The 18,863-nt window shown below is 33.2% G+C and overlaps 1 protein-coding gene across 13 annotated transcripts in view; it reads left to right on the plus strand.

Moving 5' to 3' along the window:
• LOC106130554 (basement membrane-specific heparan sulfate proteoglycan core protein) overlaps positions 1-18,863 on the plus strand; it is a 167,224-nt gene that overhangs the window by 105,097 nt on the left and 43,264 nt on the right. For 11 of the 13 annotated variants that reach the window (XM_060953760.1, XM_060953761.1, XM_060953763.1 and 8 more), the window contains 7 exons: positions 12,566-12,676; positions 12,977-13,096; positions 14,053-14,160; positions 14,806-14,919; positions 15,340-15,573; positions 16,728-16,856; positions 18,282-18,402. In XM_060953760.1, coding sequence (XP_060809743.1) covers positions 12,566-12,676; positions 12,977-13,096; positions 14,053-14,160; positions 14,806-14,919; positions 15,340-15,573; positions 16,728-16,856; positions 18,282-18,402 — 937 coding nt within the window. The remainder of the gene's footprint in view (positions 1-12,565; positions 12,677-12,976; positions 13,097-14,052; positions 14,161-14,805; positions 14,920-15,339; positions 15,574-16,727; positions 16,857-18,281; positions 18,403-18,863) is intronic. The other 2 variants (XM_060953770.1, XM_060953771.1) reach the window with 2 other exon arrangements.

Consider the following 18,863-nt stretch of genomic DNA (forward strand, 5'->3'; position numbering starts at 1 on the left):
AATATCGTCCAGCTGGCGCCTTTCCCGGTTGCCCCTCCAAAAAAAGTAGTCCTATGGTTTGGCTCAGCCTTGACCGTTAAAAAGTTTTAAAGTCAGGTAGGTTGAATCGTAATTGTTGCACTTCTTGCAAGTTTTTATTATCACTTTTATAACAACAGAAGTGATTATAACTTGTGAGTGGCAAGCGGACCTTAATAAAATAATAACCTTTTCATATTGCGATGCGATCTGACGCCTCCTCATCCCCATAGTTTCAAGTACAATAAGGTAAAGTCTCATATCTATAATTACCATTAATTTGGGTTACGGTTTCATAATTACAACTAGAATAGACTAGACTATTGGCAGTCGACACAATTTCACGAACTAACATCTGGCACTTTTCGATCGTAAAATCCAAATTTTCACACCGCGCAACCAGATTGACTCGTTCCTGAAAGACACGCCGCTTTATTATATCGTTTTACAGCTTTCGTAATTTCCAGAGCTGTTGTATTGTTTTCATACGAAATCTTTAATTCCACGGAAATGTGTTAATCAGCGCCTGAGTCGATTATCAGTTGGGATTTATGCAACGTTTCATCTTCTATAATGATATCAAGAATCACTTTAGATATAATTTGGATTTGATTATTATGTATATGTTGCCCACGACTTAGTTCGTCGTAAAATTTTACTGACAATCTCTTATCCCCTTTTTATCGCAATAAAAATAGACTAGGTTCTTCTTCAGAGCAACTCTATGTTTGTACCTTTCATCAAAATCGTTTCAGTGGTTTAAGCGTGAAAGCATAACAGACAGACAAACAGATAGACAGAAACAGTAACTTTCTTATTCATAATATAGTTGAAGGGATGGTAGGGCTAAAAACTAATCTGTGTGATGTAACTAATTTAATCAACTTTTTTTCTGTTTCTGCGGGAACATGCAAAAAGTCTTCCTTTTGCATGTTTATGTCAAGTTTAAGCTTGAGTTTATTTTTATTTTTGTTTACTTTTATACATTTTGTCACTAGTCATTATTTATAATTTTGTCAGATTTTTTTTTTATTTATATGTGATATTGAACCGGAAACTTAACTAGATAACGATAAACTGAGAACATTATTAATTTACGCGCTTAACTTTTGGTTTAATTATTTATTTAAAACGTTTTTTTCTTAAAGTCAGGTCTTACCTGCTCTTCAGCCGATGCTCTAGGGCTTTTTGTGTATGGTGATAAGAAAAATATAATCATACAATGGTGTAGAACTTTACAATAAATATTTGCTGCGAAGTGAACACTATATTTGTATGTCAATTTGTTTTTATGATGCGAAAATCCGCGAATTGTTAATATCATCTGCACCGAGGGTGAGCGGAGTTTGCATACCGCTTAGGGCGTGTTTAATCATATCGCGACGACCGTTCAGACCGAAACCATACGCTTTTATATCAATAGACCGGGCAAACCAATGAAAATAAAGACAAATTTTGAAAAACTTGTAATGTTCCTTTGTCTCTTAAGTATTATATTAACGTGAAGGTTTATTTACACCTAATTCGTTTTAGAAAAAATAACCCTTAAAGGACCTACCAACACATATAGCTTAGAAAAAAGAAAAAATAAAATCAAACGTATATTTTCATAACTCATGTGATAATTAAAGTTTCATTGCCGCTTCTGTAGTCAAATAAGTCTGCGTTTTAGGGGCGGTTCATAATCAACTGTTGTACCCACATTCAATTCTAAAAACAATTACGGTTTTGCCAAATGTGTTAACACCCACAGTACAGATTGACCGTCTTATTAGATTTATGCCTTTCTTACTGTCGTTGTAGAGCCTTCTTGAATAAAAACATAGTGAAAAGATTGTCGCTCAACAAGGATTCGTGTTAGGGACATATCTACCATTGATAAAGTAATTAAAGTTTCAAATGGTGCATGTTACATGTGGTATAATAATTTAAATACTGCATTTGTCTCGATTTTTTTAAAATAAGTCTTTTTTTTTCTTTCATACTTTTTAATTAATGCAATTTTGAGTGTTTTGCAAAAATAGTGTTGTTTCAAAATATTTTTATTCATGTTAAATGTGCAAATATGGATATGAAATAAAATCTTTTAAAGAGAGGTAAACCAGGGCGAGATCAGTAGTGACTCTACGTGCTCAGCGCACCCTCGCCTTTTACATTCCGATTCCGTTCTTGACAACTGACAAACATATTTCGCCAAAGATAAATGATCGGTTCAAAATCCCATTTGATTTATATCAGAAACCGCATGCGCTATAATAGTGCATACTGCATTAATGGGCTATCAAGGGTTTGTGACAGTGCAATCAACTGGTTTACAGTACAAAGGGAACAGATTGTGTGTCATAATATATTTATATAATGTCAATATATTTATATAATTCAGTTTCAAGTCACCGGAAGTCTGTGTATGGTGTTACGTGTGTCACAGATTTACATACTTACACTATTGTAGGTAAGTCAAAATATTAAAAAAGTACAACGCTCAACTTTTTGACTCAATTTTTTATTAGTTCTTCTTGAAATTCCTTTATGAGAATATAAATAACCCACAATATATTTTATATTTTAGATATTTCGTAGATATTCTTATTCTATATTTTTTCAGTTATTAAATATTCTTAATTCAAAGCCTAAGATTATACATTTCTCAATGTATATATAATGTACCTAGTACTCAATATTGCCTATTTAATATACAAGTAATTAAAATTGCTAACTTCTATCAGCAATTAAGTATTGATTTAAATAGCCTGCACACCAATAAAATTCAATGAGGAATCTAGCATCTTTGCTAATGACTATTTCGATTTGCAATAACAAAGTATCAGTTTTGAAATCTAGCGGTAACTAAATAATGAAGTAAGCTACTAGGTTCCAATAAATATTTAAGGATGTACATATACTTTGGTCAAGGCGTATACAAAACACCTAATTAACTTATTGCCAAAGAAAAAATCTTCCATGATTTAAATTACCCATTCACTGAGGGCCAAGAATTCATTTTTCAAGCCAAAATTGGAAATTTAATTCAGTATGAAAGTCAAAGTTCTTAAAATCTTTATGTCCTAAACAACTACCTACCATCTTCTGTTTAAAATTCCTCTTGCCGTAAAAAGATCATAAATGTAATGTTTGAATCGAAGGTCAATGTCCTATTAGTGATGGAAGAGTAATTTTATATTTCTGAAAACTACATATGATGAAAAATTGGTTGAAATTTTGAAAAAAATCTTTATCTTTTCGTTTTAGCAAACATTAAGTACTTCAGATTTTTTAAGTTGTTATCTACAAAAATAAAGAAGTAAAAAGGTCAAATCAGCTATGACCAAGATCTCAGGACAGGAAGGTCTGATAAATACTTACAAGGAGCAACTGCCGACCTAGCTTTGTGAATGTATAATGTACTAATGTAAGTTTTAAAATCAAATATATTTTTGTTGTATGTTCTCCGTGTCACAAGTTACAAATATCTTGTAAAATAATTGAATTATAATTGGACTCGATGTTGTTTTTTATTATTTAAAGAGACCGGTTCGTCCCGTCACTACGTCCTACTGTCTAAACAAACTTGATTATAAATAAACCCATCTGCTTAATACATTGTATTTATTTGTAAGTCGTTAGCAGGACAATGAGGTCATATAATATGTAAAGCTAAAGTCAGGCTAATCCTTGCGTTTGAAAAGAAAAGGCAGTCCCACCCTGCGTATGTCACTAGCTTGATTTACATGGGTTTCATTAAAATTGCTAAAGATTATTGTATAATCGATTTTACTGTCACTATCTGAATCGCAACTCTACCATTAAGCTGAACGTGGCTTCTACCCCGTAAATGATAAAGACGTGAAATATGTATAATTTTCAGCTTTTTTAAAAGTTAAATTGAAGCTCCGCGTAATACCAAGCAAGGGATGTTTGATTAATATAAAATTATAAGATGATTTTATTTATGTTGTTCTATGGGTCAACAGGGTTGATCCCGATACTCCGATACTTATACTTCAGAGAATCTTGCCGCTGCGCCACTAAGGTTATCATGTTGTCAAGGAGAAATCTGTACTTAATATTGTTTACTAATGTTTCTAAGAGTTATGAAATCACTGCGGTTATTATAGTAGTGACACGGGTAAAATAAATATCCGTATTTCTTACAGTTTTATATAAAATATGCGGGATTGAGTACGCCCTATAATAAAGTCGTCGCCATTATTAAATTTAGACTGGCCATCTGTTATTGTCTGTCTTCTCTAAAATCGCATACGTAGTCATAAAACCATCAATATGACCTATAATCTCCTTTGATGAATAATTAAGTGCAGCGGTCATACTGGTAGCAGACTAAAGGCTATCATGAGGAGACCTACCACGAAACTATGACGTCGATAAACGAAGTAGTAACGAAAGCGAAGCGAAAATAATGTGAGAGTTATAAATGTGGATGAAGCTTAACAATTATGCAGGTATCGTGGCAAATGGAAAGATGTTGATCGTAATTTTACTGTCAACAAAACAATAGTCGTTTTTTGTTTTTTTCTTCATATTTAAATAAATATAATCTTTCCCCTCTGTCACCAACCCGAAATATTTTTTTTTTGCTCTCTGTAATACCTATACCTACTTATTTTGTGTTTTACAATAGAACAACAATAGTAGTACCTAGTGCCGAACTATTTCAGATATATTACCTGGCCCTTTGCGATAGCGTTTCAGAGTAGGGATTTCGGCTTGCCAAAGGTTAGATGGAAAATCCATTATAGCTTGTTTCAAGCCAGAAACTGGGCTTTCAAAGGGCTGCGACACTGCGTAGCATTCCTGGAATAATGCTTTGCAATACTGGTGTGAAAGGTGATTTAAAAAATTAAAAATGCGCTTTGAGCGTTTTCGCTTTACATTTATATTGAAAGCTGGAGGTAAATTATTTTCAATTGAATATTTAACTAACTCTATGTGATTTAGCTTTTGCGTTTGAATTTATACTATACTTTAGTAGTAAAAAAATATAGTTAAAGACTAAGTATTAGTATAAACATAGACCAAACAAGAGCCATAGGTTATTTTTTTTTCAATGAAAATGCTTTTCAAATTGTGATCACAGTCTTTGTAACTTACAATTTCCATGCCGAGTAGTTCCCGGCACGAATTGAAAAAAAAATAGGACCAATTCATAATTTTTCCCTGGATGTCGTAAAAAGCGACTAAGGGATAGGCTTATAAACTTGGGGTTCTTCTTTTAGGCGATGGTAATGTAACCTGTCACTATTTGAATCTCAATTCCATCATTAAGCCAAACAGCTGAACGTGGCCTATTGGAGACTGTTCATGCATTTGAGGAAGATTTTTGTTCCTTAAGTCGTCTTTTACGACATCCCTGGGAAAGGGAATTGGTCTTTTTTTAAACACTAGGAACCATAGGGTACAGGTAAATAAGTTTAACATTATAACTATAGCTAAATGGCGACCTTTGGCGTTTCATAGTTGCTAGTAGTTTCAATTTGATTACCCTAGTTCATACGTTATGATCTTTATTTTGCTACGTAAAACAAAATGTGGAGGGAGTGATTTGCTTTCAGAAATCAGCTTTTGTCAATTTTTGTTGTTCATTTCTATTAAGAATCGAAAACCGAGTTATATAATCAGATTTTAGGAATTCCTCTTACTTACTATTAGGTATTATTTGACAGATATGTTTGCGTAAATTACAAGTACCAAATATTTAAGGAGAATGTGAATTGTGAACGTTGTAAAGTGAAGACCTAGACAATAGCTATCTTGATCAACTTGGAGTCTTCCTGGTGAAGAGTCAGGTTAAGAGAACCCTAAATCAATGGGGTGGCATAAAGAGAGGAACATATGTTGATGAAGCGAAGATCATGGCAAGTGCAAAAGCGACTGATATCTGACCTCTGGAGTATGTCATCAAGAGTATATCACTTGATTGGATCAGTATTCAGCTATGAATTGTAGGTTTCCTCACGAATTTCCTTACATCAAACGATCATCGCTTGTTTTTTCAAACTATGTCCATTATTGTCATGACTTCCGTGGGATTCGAACTTACCATAACCACTCGTCCATCGACGCTGACTGACATAAATATAAATAAACAATGGAATGTCTAAACTTTTATGTATGTTAAGTGCTTATTATTCAAGAAAGTAAACAGCGGATCGGTATTGTCATGTTTATAAGAGTGCATTTTACCCACCCTAATTTTTGTGGAACGACCTCCCTTCACGAAAGATTAACCACGTCGAGGAGATTCGTAAAGTGCTTCGGCTACGCTTATTTATATCTCGCAGCATAGTATGTACGGCAATTTAAATTACTCCCTCTACACGTTGGAACCTTTTAACATAACTTGCTCATTTTGTCCTACCAACTTTTTGTTGGGTCAGGTATGTCGATACTAGAACTGGTTTGGTACTTTTTGTATTCTCTAGTGCACTCAAACAATTGGACTAAGTTGAACAGATATTTCTCTGCCTAAATATTTTATGTAAGAATGTGTAAATCGGACCCACTAGATAAGCTAAGATCTTAAACTGTAGCTATCCTTTGTAATTTTTTAGTTGAATTGCACGATTCTAAAAGTTGTCCCTATTTTATCATGTCAGTTCGGAGGGCTGTAGGTCCTCTCCTTTTCTTTGTAACAAAGGGACATGAATATTGATAGGCCATCATTAGATCAATTACCCCGCGGCACCCTTCATGTTTTATACTATGCAGCATGTTTAGGAATGAGAATGAATATTTTTGTATATGAAGGTCATTTTAAAAAAGTATGTAAAAAAATAGGGGTAAATAAAATTGCTCTTGAGACTTGACGTTTGTGATCACAGTCCAGAAATGAGAAATGTTAGCTGATGAAAACTGAAACTAAGTAAAAATTTAAAAGTTTTGTGAGTACAGTGCAATTGTTACTTTTATGATGCAAAAGGTACTGAACAGATGTTAGTGATACAATAGTATAACATATTCATATATCATAACAACATACATACATACATATGGTCACGTCTATATCCCTTGCGGGGAAGACAGAGCCAACAGTCTTGAAAAGACTGAATGGCCACGTTCAGCTATTTGGCTTAATGATAGAATTGAGATTCAAATAGTGACAGGTTGCTAGCCCATCGCCTAGAAAAGAATCCCAAATTTGTAAGCCTATCCCTTAGTCGCCTTTTACGACATCCATGGGAAAGAGATGGAGTGGTCCTATTCTTTTTTGTATTGGTGCCGGAAACCACACGGCACAACAAAGGCGAAAATTTTAATGTTAGCGAGGCCACTGACGGACGATATTAATTTATAATTCAGGTTTCTACGGTGCTATCTCAGCTGCTTATTCTAGTTTAGATTTGTCTAATGGAGGGAGCCAATGTGTCGCATTGCCTCTATTAATTGAAATTGACAGGGAATTCTGGACCACTTTGGGACTCCCCATCTATTTAATTGTCCTTGACTCACCGTAAAACATGAACAGGAAACAATGTTACAAAGGCAGTGACAGTTATGATAAATTAATATCCTTTTCACTTTTTGTCATTCGATTCAATTAGAAAGTAAACCCTAAGAAAAAAATCAGGTTGATAAATTCTGATTTAATTTGTCCTTTCAAAGTGATTTATTCAGCAGAAGTTGCGCATCCTCAGTTGCTTCGGATTGTTAATGCAAATTATTTTTTTTTATATTTAAAAAATACAACTAAAACTTAGCCTAAGGAGAAACTAGAACAAGGGCACTACTTTTATCTAAAGAAATTTTTCAGTAGGCTCACAGTTTACGTCTTACTCAAGTTTACACATTTGCTTGTATATTCGAAACAAATATTTAGCCCCATCTACAATCTCTTCTCCAATACGCTGCCTCTTTTGCGAGAGAAAACGAAGTTACGGCGAGCTTACAATATAATATTAAAAGCTTTCTACGGCGTGACGTCACATTTCACGTAGCAAAGCTTCACATTCGTAACTCGCTGTGAACGAAAGTGAACATAAAATAGATTGTTCTTTTATTTATATGAAAAAGTTTTCGATCTGTAAACCAATGTTCGTTTCTAGCACGTAGCTTTATACATACATTTCTAAAATCACGCTATTTTCCCAGAAGGGGTATAGGCGCAGATTACATCTTTCCCTTTGCCAAAATCCCCGCAGATTCTTTCACTTTATCCACTTCATCTCTCTTTAAGCTCGTTGGTTTTGGGTACTTTTGACCTGGTCTTTGGCCAGTAAGTCCCTGATTTGATCAAGGTACGTAGTACGTCTAAGTCTTCCAACTCCACGGGTCTCAATCACATTTTTCTTGTATATTTGCTAATTCTATCTTAGCTTTATAGGTACTGATTGAAAATTACTAGATTCAGATGTCTTTGACTCTAGAATTTTGACAGACCGTCTAGCAAACATACCCCAACCCTTGTTGTGCTTGCTAAGCAATAATTACCCCATTTAGGCGCTGGAAGTTTCAATTCCATCCTATACTTATCAATGAAAGGTCGCAAACTTTGAATTAAGGACAAGACAAAGTACAGTAGGACCCTATTGGGTCGCAAATTCCTGTGTGAATTTTACATCTTTACATAGATTAGTTGGCATGTAACTTAGAACTGCCCTCTCAAATGCGTGTTGCATATGAGATATCTTCAATATTTTCTTCGTGAGCTTGGTGGCAGAAAACACTAAACCTCTTTATTGGTCAAGATGATGAATCATGATGAGGCAAATAAATAAACAAACTTTTCCATTCATAATATTTGTAGGTAAAACAATATTTTATGACGAAATGAGAGAACAGAGAGAGAGAAAGAGTCAAGAAATGTTTTTATTAAGGTGCGACTATGTTTGGCTATTTGCATTCTGTACAAGTACCCACTTCGAACTTAACTTTTATTATTGTGTGTTCATTAAAGAAAGTTTGATACTGTAGTGACAGCGTCACCTATTTACAAAATAAACAGTGTCAAAATGAGGGAAGGTTTTAAAAGCCATGAGCAAATTATTTTTAAGTAACTACGCTAAAAATTTAAAAATAGCAGTAAAGCTTATTTTAGATTGTGTACCAATCATGTTGACATTATTTATACAAAAAATAATGCACTTTCTATATTCTGAAACCAACGAATTCTAAACATAAAATTATGCTACTAGTTCCTCACTAAACACAGTGTCAGTACTAATGTACCAGAAAGGATTTATTCACTGTATTAAATATTATTATTGCATGAAATAGGTGTGTACTGTTAACGATTTGTTATCTGCAAATGTTATGTTAATAGTTTTGATTGTGTACAAGGTTCAATTGTTCACGAATGTTTAATTTTGGATTCAAATGTTACCCAAAATTATTTATTTTCTATCATGTGGCATTTAAGGTCAAGAGTATCCGAAATCAACAAGCTTGCATGCAAAATTTTTTTATATAAATGTGTTAAAATGAAATGCCTGAATCGTGGAAAGTGGAAAGATGGAAGAAAGAAACGTGATATGTATATTGTATGTATGCAGTCGCGATTTAATTGTCTATGAGCCTAAGAGTCCGAAAATTTTACGACCATTTATTTATGATTTGTTTTTTCACGGACAGCTTTCATTCTTCTTGGGAATTTATATTTCATCAGTTTGGGAATGCCTTGAAGAATTTCTTTCGACTTTCTTATAATCATTATACTTACTTTGTACATACAAATATGTTTGACTATAATTTAACACCCACTCGACCACATGCATCAAACATAGCATTATAGATTGTTTAACTTACAGCTTGTTCTTAATCAGTATAATTAGAAGTAATATTAGAGACCATTGATATTTTACATGCAAGTAATAATAAATACAGTGATGTAAGCATGAAACAATTTAGGTCGTGCAGGGCTCGGTCAAGGAATGCATCTCAATCAGAATCTTGAACCAATGACAAGTTATCAAAATGGAGAACACGAATGATTTGCGTTTATTGATTTGAAATACGTTTACAGATTTTAAAATTATAAATCACAAGCTTTTGTCCAGAGCTTGACTCTTAAAAATAAAATAAAGAACTTAAGAGCTGTCGAGAGATATTCCTACGGTTGAGTTAAACAAAATTCGTTCAAGTTGAGTTACTAAATAATGTCCGTGGCATAACGTCACCTTTGGCTTTGACCACAGATTAAATACATTGTAAGATATATGATGGAGATAACCTAATTTTAAATAAAACAATATACATAACTACAATGATCTGAGGTCACTGATTCGCTAGGTGACCACGGGTCTTAGTAATATGACTCGAAACGTCCGAGACAAAATAAAGGTACGGTTCGTGCGCGTTTAAAACCTGTTTTAGGTATTCATAATTAGTAAAGTGCAATGCGATACTTTAAGATGTATCTTAATTGCAGCTAGGTAGAAATTAAAATTTTGTTTTTAAATAAATTATGATTATCATCTATTTAGTACTAAGCCAATGTTAAGTCTATTTTGAATAAGTGCAACAAACTCGAGCTGAGTGGGTATCGATTGCCCATTATTGAGCTATTGATTTATTAAGCATCTATAAATATGTGAAGTGTTAAATGTGATCATATGTACGTGTGGTACCTATTGCGTATCCTAAAAAGGCACAACCCATGTCCTATTACATTTCAAAAAAGGAGATGCTTTGATTTTTCTTAAAAACATTCTAAGTCATTTACAGGTCAGAAATGAACAAAAACAATAAACTACCTTCGTTGAATTAAGTGTTATGATTGATGTGTTGATGATCACATTTTTACAAAATACATTTTAATTCTCAAACATGTCTCGCTACATCTTTTAAAAGTAACAGTAAAATTGGTCACAAGGTGCAAATCCCCTTGCGAGTAAGATGAGGTGTCACTCTGCGAACTTTAAAAGTTGCCCAAGCTTGAACGCTGGGTGACAGAGGACTATTAAGCGCTTCACGTCCACCTTAAATGCGGGGCTGTCTCAGGGCTGCAACTTTCTTCTTGGACGTATTTATTTGTTTCATTTATCGGATAGAGTTTTTCCTGAGGCTTCGTTCTCGTGGATTTTTTTTGAAATAACATAAGTTTAGTTTGTCACTATGCTAAATTGTATTTATTACATAGGATCCAGAAGATTATAAGTTTATTTGTATAAAATGTACAAATTTCTTGTGTAATAAAATAATTATGGATTAATAATGACCATGACCAAAAGTACGCTAAAACATTAGTAGGTATTTTTCATTATGTGTATAGCCATTAAATATGGCATCCTGATTATTCAAGTGGTTTTTGTGAGAAGGAATTCGAATTTACATCAGTATTTATATATTATTTACAAAAACATTTTTTGTAACCCTGATCCCACCGAGGCGTGTGCGCAAACTCCGCAATACCTCTATTTCAGTATACAATGTTAAGTTTATCACGTGCTAGGCTGAACACGATTGCGGAATTTTAAATACGTTGAAAATGTTTATAAGAAAAAAGGATATTCTCACCAGGACGTTATTTTTTATTGCCGATCTATGCAAACTAAACGCCGCGAAAACGCGAACTGTACGTGTTTCACAAAACACCCCTTGTGGGTACGTGTTATGTATAACTGTACAGAATACAGTTACTTCAGATTCAATAATTTGAATATAAGTTTAACTTAGTTTGATTTTAAGGTTCAATTAGCAAATTATACCTTAAATATCGTCTGTTAAAGATTAGTTATTTATTTATTTGTTGTTTACAAATTAACCCAGTATGGACCAACCTGTGTGTCAATGCATTAATAATATGTGAAAACATTTATTTGGATACGTGCGCGATTTTCAAGACATAAGTTTTTTATATTTAACCTTTTGTTAATCTTCCGGTATATATTAAAATACAATATGATTAAAATTTTAATAAACGTGATCTTCTAAACTATCTAAATATAACAGCAAATTTACATACTTGAATTATATTTTATTCATTCCATAAATTATTCAGCAATAATATAGTGTTTGGTTATTTTTCACACTTAATAATTTGCATAGACTGTGTCTTGTAACCTTTAATGTAGATATCAACCTGCCTATTAAAAATAAAAAACATAAATTATATTCAAGTCTTTCAGAAAATTAAATACAGCAGTACTTAAGTAATTATGCCAAAACCAAGTGAAATACCAACTAGAGTCGTGTGCGAGAGACGGGCCCACGCGACAGTTCCAAAACTGCCAATTAGGACTTAAACACAACATCAAATAACTGTGACAGATTAAATGTTTACTTCAAACTTCTATTTATACAAAAAACTTAATGTTACTGGAAACCTTATCATAATCTGTATTAAGGTTATGATTAGTTTTATACGAAACAAATTTTAATAGTACTAGATTTAGCGGGGCGTCTTCAATTCCTAAAGAATAAATAACTCAGGGTGCGCCTTTTGACCGTTATCCTGGAGTGGGTACCTAAATCAAGTTTTTGCACGAATCATCACGACATCCATGACAAAGAGATAGAGTAGTCCTATTCTAAAGTACCGGGAACCAAACGGCACCTCGTGTACCGGTTTTTAAAATGCTTTGTTTACCCACAGAATCACCTGGCACTGATGACTTCCGCTGTGATGACGGACGAAGCATCGAAGCAGCTCGAAAATGTGACGGCGTCAGCGACTGCTCTAATGGCGAAGACGAAGCTAATTGTGGTAAGTATAGTGATAATGTCTACATAAAATGTTATAAATATAATCACGCCTTGATCCGTTATTAAGGCAAAACCAACAATCTCGGAAAGACTGGCAGGCCATTTTTAGCTTTATAATCCAAACAAGAATGATGGAATTGAGATGCAAATCGTGTCAGCCCATCACTTTTTCTGAACGGAGGTTCACTTTTACGATAAGTACCTGTATGCAAGTCAAACTTGACCACAACCCACCTAAAAAATTAAATTCCACATTTTGCCTGTACGTTGTGTTTTAATATCACACTCGATTTTGTTTCAGATTGTTTGAGCAACGAATTCCAATGCGAAAGCGACAGAACTTGCATCGAGCGTAGAAAGAAATGTGACGGGTTCCAGGATTGTAATGACGGATCTGATGAACAAGGATGCGAGGAACAAGGTAGGTGGTGCCTGACTTACTGGCAATGAAGAAGATGAAATTTATTTTGTCACATATTTTTTGATTTACGTAAGTCTAGTCATAGTTCAGGTGGTCAGAGCCGATTTTGATGATTTGAAATGTGTGACATTTAAATCAACTGAAAAATGCATGAACTTTAAGCTTTTTAATTATAAAGCGGACGTTAACAGTAAATAAAGTCTTTAATACCGCTGATTTATAAGCTAAGGTAATCGAAATTTTAATCAGAAACCTAATCAAAGATGTCTGTGCACGCATTCTTGACGGTTTTACGGTAAGTCTCTCGCTTATTGGATTGGTTGGGGCATCACGTTTGCAAGGGTAGGGGCCGCTTCAGGTGTGGAGATGGCTCTTGCATTTCCATTAGACTTCGCTGCGATGGCTTCAGAGACTGCCCCAAGGACGGCAGCGACGAGAAGCATTGTCGTAAGTTTAGAAAAACTATCTACCTTTGTATCAGGTCATTTAATGATGATTGTACTATTTGTTAGATGGAGTGATATTATTTTTACCAAAATAAAATTTTACTTAGTTTGAAAATGAATAAGACGGTTATATTTAAAAATAAAAGACAATACCTTAGACTTAAAATGACCTGATAAAATGTGTATCTTGAGGTACTTCACTAATATATAAACGATATATCTCGCAAGCATGCACACCGGATGAATGGCAGTGCGATCATGGGAATTGCATTAATCGCATGAAGAGATGTGATGGTCGCGTCGACTGTCCATCAGACAGGTCGGACGAGAGGAACTGTTTAGGTAAGGATGGCGTCATTTCAAGACTTCGAGATGTTCTTTAAAGTAGCAATCAGTTTAGGCTTCTAAAATAGGGTTGTTTTCTATTTTTTGGCACGTATTTTTTTAATAAGTTGGTGAAAATATTCTTCCAAGACGAATTTAAGCATGATTATGGTAATATAATTACAGACCATGAGGGGCAGTTTTTGTGCGAGAATAAAATACAATATATACCCGAAAGTCAAAGATGCGATAAATTTTACGATTGCGACGACTTCTCTGATGAAAAAAATTGTCGTAAGTTACATTCAGTAAGGAATCGTGTTCGTCTTGCTTTGGGTCTATTGCAAGGGTTCTTCCAACATTCAAGACTTTGGTGTTGGTCATTCTTCACTTTTGTCGATCTTTACTTTCTGCACATGCCAACTTGAATGAAAAATATTGTATACTACTTTATTCTACTTTGTCTTAATCTACAATATTTTATTCTTGATCACTTTTGTAAAGTTTTAATAGAAGTAATAGAGTTCTTATTTCATCTTTTCATCATTCTTTAATGTATCATCAATCAAACTTAACTTCTTTAAGATCTTTAACTTCAGAATTTAAATCTTCCTTATGGGGATATTCTTACTTCTTTGTTTTCGTACATCTTCTAGATTCTGTTCTGAGTTCACATTTCATGTTTTGTTTTACTTCTTTTAGTTTTTCTTGATTCGCTTATTTGGGTCTTTATTTTAAGTTACTTGATTCATTTAAAATAAAGCACAATCCACGTGATCTCATATTTCAGAAATTTACTTTCTATGCATTTGTTTCTGTTTATCATTATTTTCTTCTTCATCTATTGTATGTGTTTGTTGTTTATTTTGTGACGATTATAAAATCTTATTATTATATAAATTTCCTTCTGATCTGAAATGACGTATTTTTACTGGACAGCATGTGGTGACAACGACTTCAAATGTAACAACGGTTTTTGCATCCATGCACGAAAAAGATGTGATGGTACACATGACTGTCAGGATGGCTCGGATGAACACAATTGCGAGAATGGTTTGAAACTCACCCACTTACATCTAATCTTTGTATATTTGGCTGATCTCTGCACTACAGATATCTGAATACTAAATTATTATACAGATATATTGTAATCTGCACACATAATACACACACCAATAAAAGACTGTGGTGTGATATATATATTAATTGCATGTTTTCTTAATTGCACATCAGTTATAAAGCAAGATTTATATTTCAAATTTATATTTTTTATTACTTCATCAATAAATAGAAACTTTAGTATATTTTGATTGTAGTCATTTCAAGGCGCATAACTATTTTTTAATCACTACTTATCAAATCACCAATTAGTAACGCAAAAAACATCTTTTTGCTATTACATTTTTTCTGCGATCATCATTTCATTTCATTGTAATTCATAAAACGGTAAAGAAGATTCACTTTATATGGCAGGGTCAAATAGTGTGGCATGCATGCCAAATAAATTTCAATGCGCAAATGGAGAATGTGTTGCGGCGGATGCAAAATGCAATGGAATATCAGAATGCTCAGACGATTCAGATGAATCAGATTGTAATTGCAAAAGAGACGAATTTCACTGTCAGAATATTGATATGTGCATCAGCTTTGATAAAAGATGTAACGGTGAAATAGATTGTGATGATGGTGAAGACGAATTTAATTGCGGTGAGTCCAGTTTTGTTATGATGAAAGTGATGTTCAATGAAACAAAACATATATTGAAATACTTCGCGAATCACCATAATTTTAAAATCAACCCTTTGTGAATAACCAATAGATTTTACCCAATAATATGATGAATTGTTGTAGTTTTTATGGATTATCCTTTCATATTGTTATAGTTTTATGAGTTAAAAAGTTTACGTCTATTCAGTTTAAGTTTAGGTATTTTTATGTTTACATCTTTTTTGTTAATAAATAGGTGCATCCCTTATTTTTAAAAGGTTTTGGATACGACAGCATGTTTTTGATTGTATTATGGTTTTGAAACACTAACTCACTACTAAATAACTTAATTATAGATGCAAACTCTGAAATGCACGAGCATGTCGCCTGATAGATTAAGATTTGCTTCCTTGAAATAGTTCAATTTATTTAAATTATATTATGTGGTATATAATTTATAGGTAACATAAGCCACTGATTGCAGTGTCGATGTAGTATTTGTTGTAGATAAATATGTACTCCATATTACTCTTGTATGTAAAACTGTTAATAACAAAAAATTACAAAGGAAATTTGTTCAATATTTATGTAAAATTTACCTATTAACGTAGGTAGTACCTCTTCTGTAATTTCCCTGTTGGCATGATGTTGAAATTTTAATAATTTCTAAATTTTTAATACCCACAATTGGCACGGCACTACTGTCTTTTACGAGTATAACTTGTTTAATTATAAAGCTATCGCTGACCTTACATGATGTTTATCTATTAAATAAAGTTATTGAAGGTCCATTTTTGAAGTCTTGGATTTAAAAAAAAGAATTTTCAGAAACTGTCACATAACCAAAAGTCTAACAATCTTTTCTTTCAATTTTTTACACATGTCCTTAAATTTATTTTAAGTTTATAGTAATGATTTACGCAGTAGAAATCAGCATAACATAAAATTATTATACGTTATTAACTTTCTTTAAGAAAAAATGTCATGCCAACAATACCTTTAGAAAGTTCCAATTTCCAATAGCGCAACTGATGCAACTGTAGTCATAAAATGGACTATAACAGTAGTCGTGTTGATGATGTGCTAATTGTTTCTTTGGGTTCAGATTTTTTTTTAATTATTGTTTATCTCTACATTATATTTATAAATTTCAGTGGCTTCATGCCCAGATGGCCATATATCCTGCGCGTTCGACATCACCAATGTCCAAATATGTGCCAAGCAGTGTGATGGTAAAACTGACTGTTTGAATGGGGAAGATGAAAGGAATTGTCCTGATGAAGGTAAGTTTGTATACATTCTACTTTGACACTAGTTAACCGCGCAACGCTAAGCCACTGTTACATTCGTTGGAATTTGTATGAGTTCTTTTAATTAGGTACTCTTGCTAAACAGACTAACGAGTAACTGTCAATACGAGTAAAACACTTAAACTACGGTTACGGAAATTAACGGGGGTTTTTCGTTTGACACTTAATTTAGTTCAATACTTGTGCCGTGTGGTACCTGGTACTTTTACATAAGATCACTCCATATCTCTCTCATTAATTAACTGGCGACTAGGGAAAGGCTAATAAACTTTAGATTGTTTTTGTAGGTGATGGGCTAGCAACCTGTCATTGTTTGAATTTCAATTCCATTATTAGCATCAGCCGTACAGCTTAACGTGGTCCAGACAGTTCAGTCTTTTCAACACTGTTGGGTCTGTCTATATAAAAATACGTGATTTTTTTGAATTGAGAGATAGACGGACAGTTGAGAGATTTCAAACAGTTCTTGTACGGTTTATACAATTTAAAATTCAAAAATGTTATAATGTAAGAATTATTTTATCGACGCGTTTATTGATTTTATGTATGTATGTACTCGTACGTTCAAATCGTTGAAATGGCACGCGCGACACCGTTGTCATCGTGCGAAGAACTATCGCTATTCTTGAGTACCGGAAACCTCACGAAAATAAATGACTAATGAAAATGTCGTCTAGGTATTTTTTATATTATTTTGTATATACGTGTTATGCTTTAAAAGTCCCGATATAATATATTCTTGAATGCAGAAGCCCAGAACAATAGTATATACCTAACTTAGGTCTGAACCTCAAGGTGAGGCTTTTCTTACCATTTTAGATTGAGTAAACTCCTTTTAATTTTCCCTATTATTTTATTAGTACAGTATCGAGTATTCGATTTGTTGCACATTTGTTTGTGTGGTTCGGCATACGTTGCGTTGGTACATTTGTGTTTGTCTTAGAAGAGGCAATGTATTGTCCATTATTTTATATGCTTAGCGAATTTTTAATTTTTATTAATGTGTATTAATTTGCTCCTGCGAAGTGGATCCATGGTTACTTGGTTTCATTTATAACTAGTAAAGACTGTTAAGGTTGTTATACAATATTTTTTTTGATTAACGTGGTAATTTTACATCATATCTAAGGTCAGGGTGAATGTTTTATTTGTTGTTTAAAACCGTAGTACTCTTATAGTTTTAAATATGATGAACGAGAGATACGATGAATATGCACCTATATGTTTCCAAACTTATATTGTATAATCATAGTTCTTGATTATTTGACTAGTGAAATAAACAATAAACATTAACATCCTTGGTTTGTATAAGCGATTATTAACGATTATTATTCTAACTTTTTAAGATATATCCGAATTATGGGATATTGTACATATTTGATCGTATTGTTTTTAAAGACTGCCACTTCTGCGACAACAAATGCTTGGAAAGTTGGAGGATTTGCGACGGCATCCCCGATTGTTCAGATGATAGCGATGAAGAGGACTGCGCACTTTGCAATGGACCAGAGGATTTTAGGTAAGATACTGTATTATCGTGTATCTAATTTTTTATATCTTCATTACTATTGTTCACTCAACCAATGGTCTGAAATTTTTAATTATGACTCTGCTTAGCGATTCATCATTGTTAATTTTATTACTATGTAGATAAATAGCATGGCGAATTTCAAAGCGTAATTCTTTTTTCATATTTATTCAGTTAAGCAAGTCATTATAAGACAAATTTCCCTTCCAGTTTACCTTTAGTTTAATTATTAAAAAGCTTATTCTTTAAATGTCAACGACTATTCTTAACCCTACTTTGATGTTTTGTGTATCCAGTGAGAGTAAACAATCCTGAGTAAGAAATCTTTTGCTAATAAATGTCTGTGTAGCTACAAAGACTTTTTACTCAGTAAACAGAAGCTGGTTTACTATTTATTTATTTATTATTTGCCATTCTTTATTATAATTCTTGAAACTGTGAATATATTTAAA

This window comes from Amyelois transitella, chromosome Z (genome assembly GCF_032362555.1).
Source record: "Amyelois transitella isolate CPQ chromosome Z, ilAmyTran1.1, whole genome shotgun sequence".
In the NCBI taxonomy this organism is placed as follows: Eukaryota; Metazoa; Arthropoda; class Insecta; order Lepidoptera; family Pyralidae; genus Amyelois; species Amyelois transitella.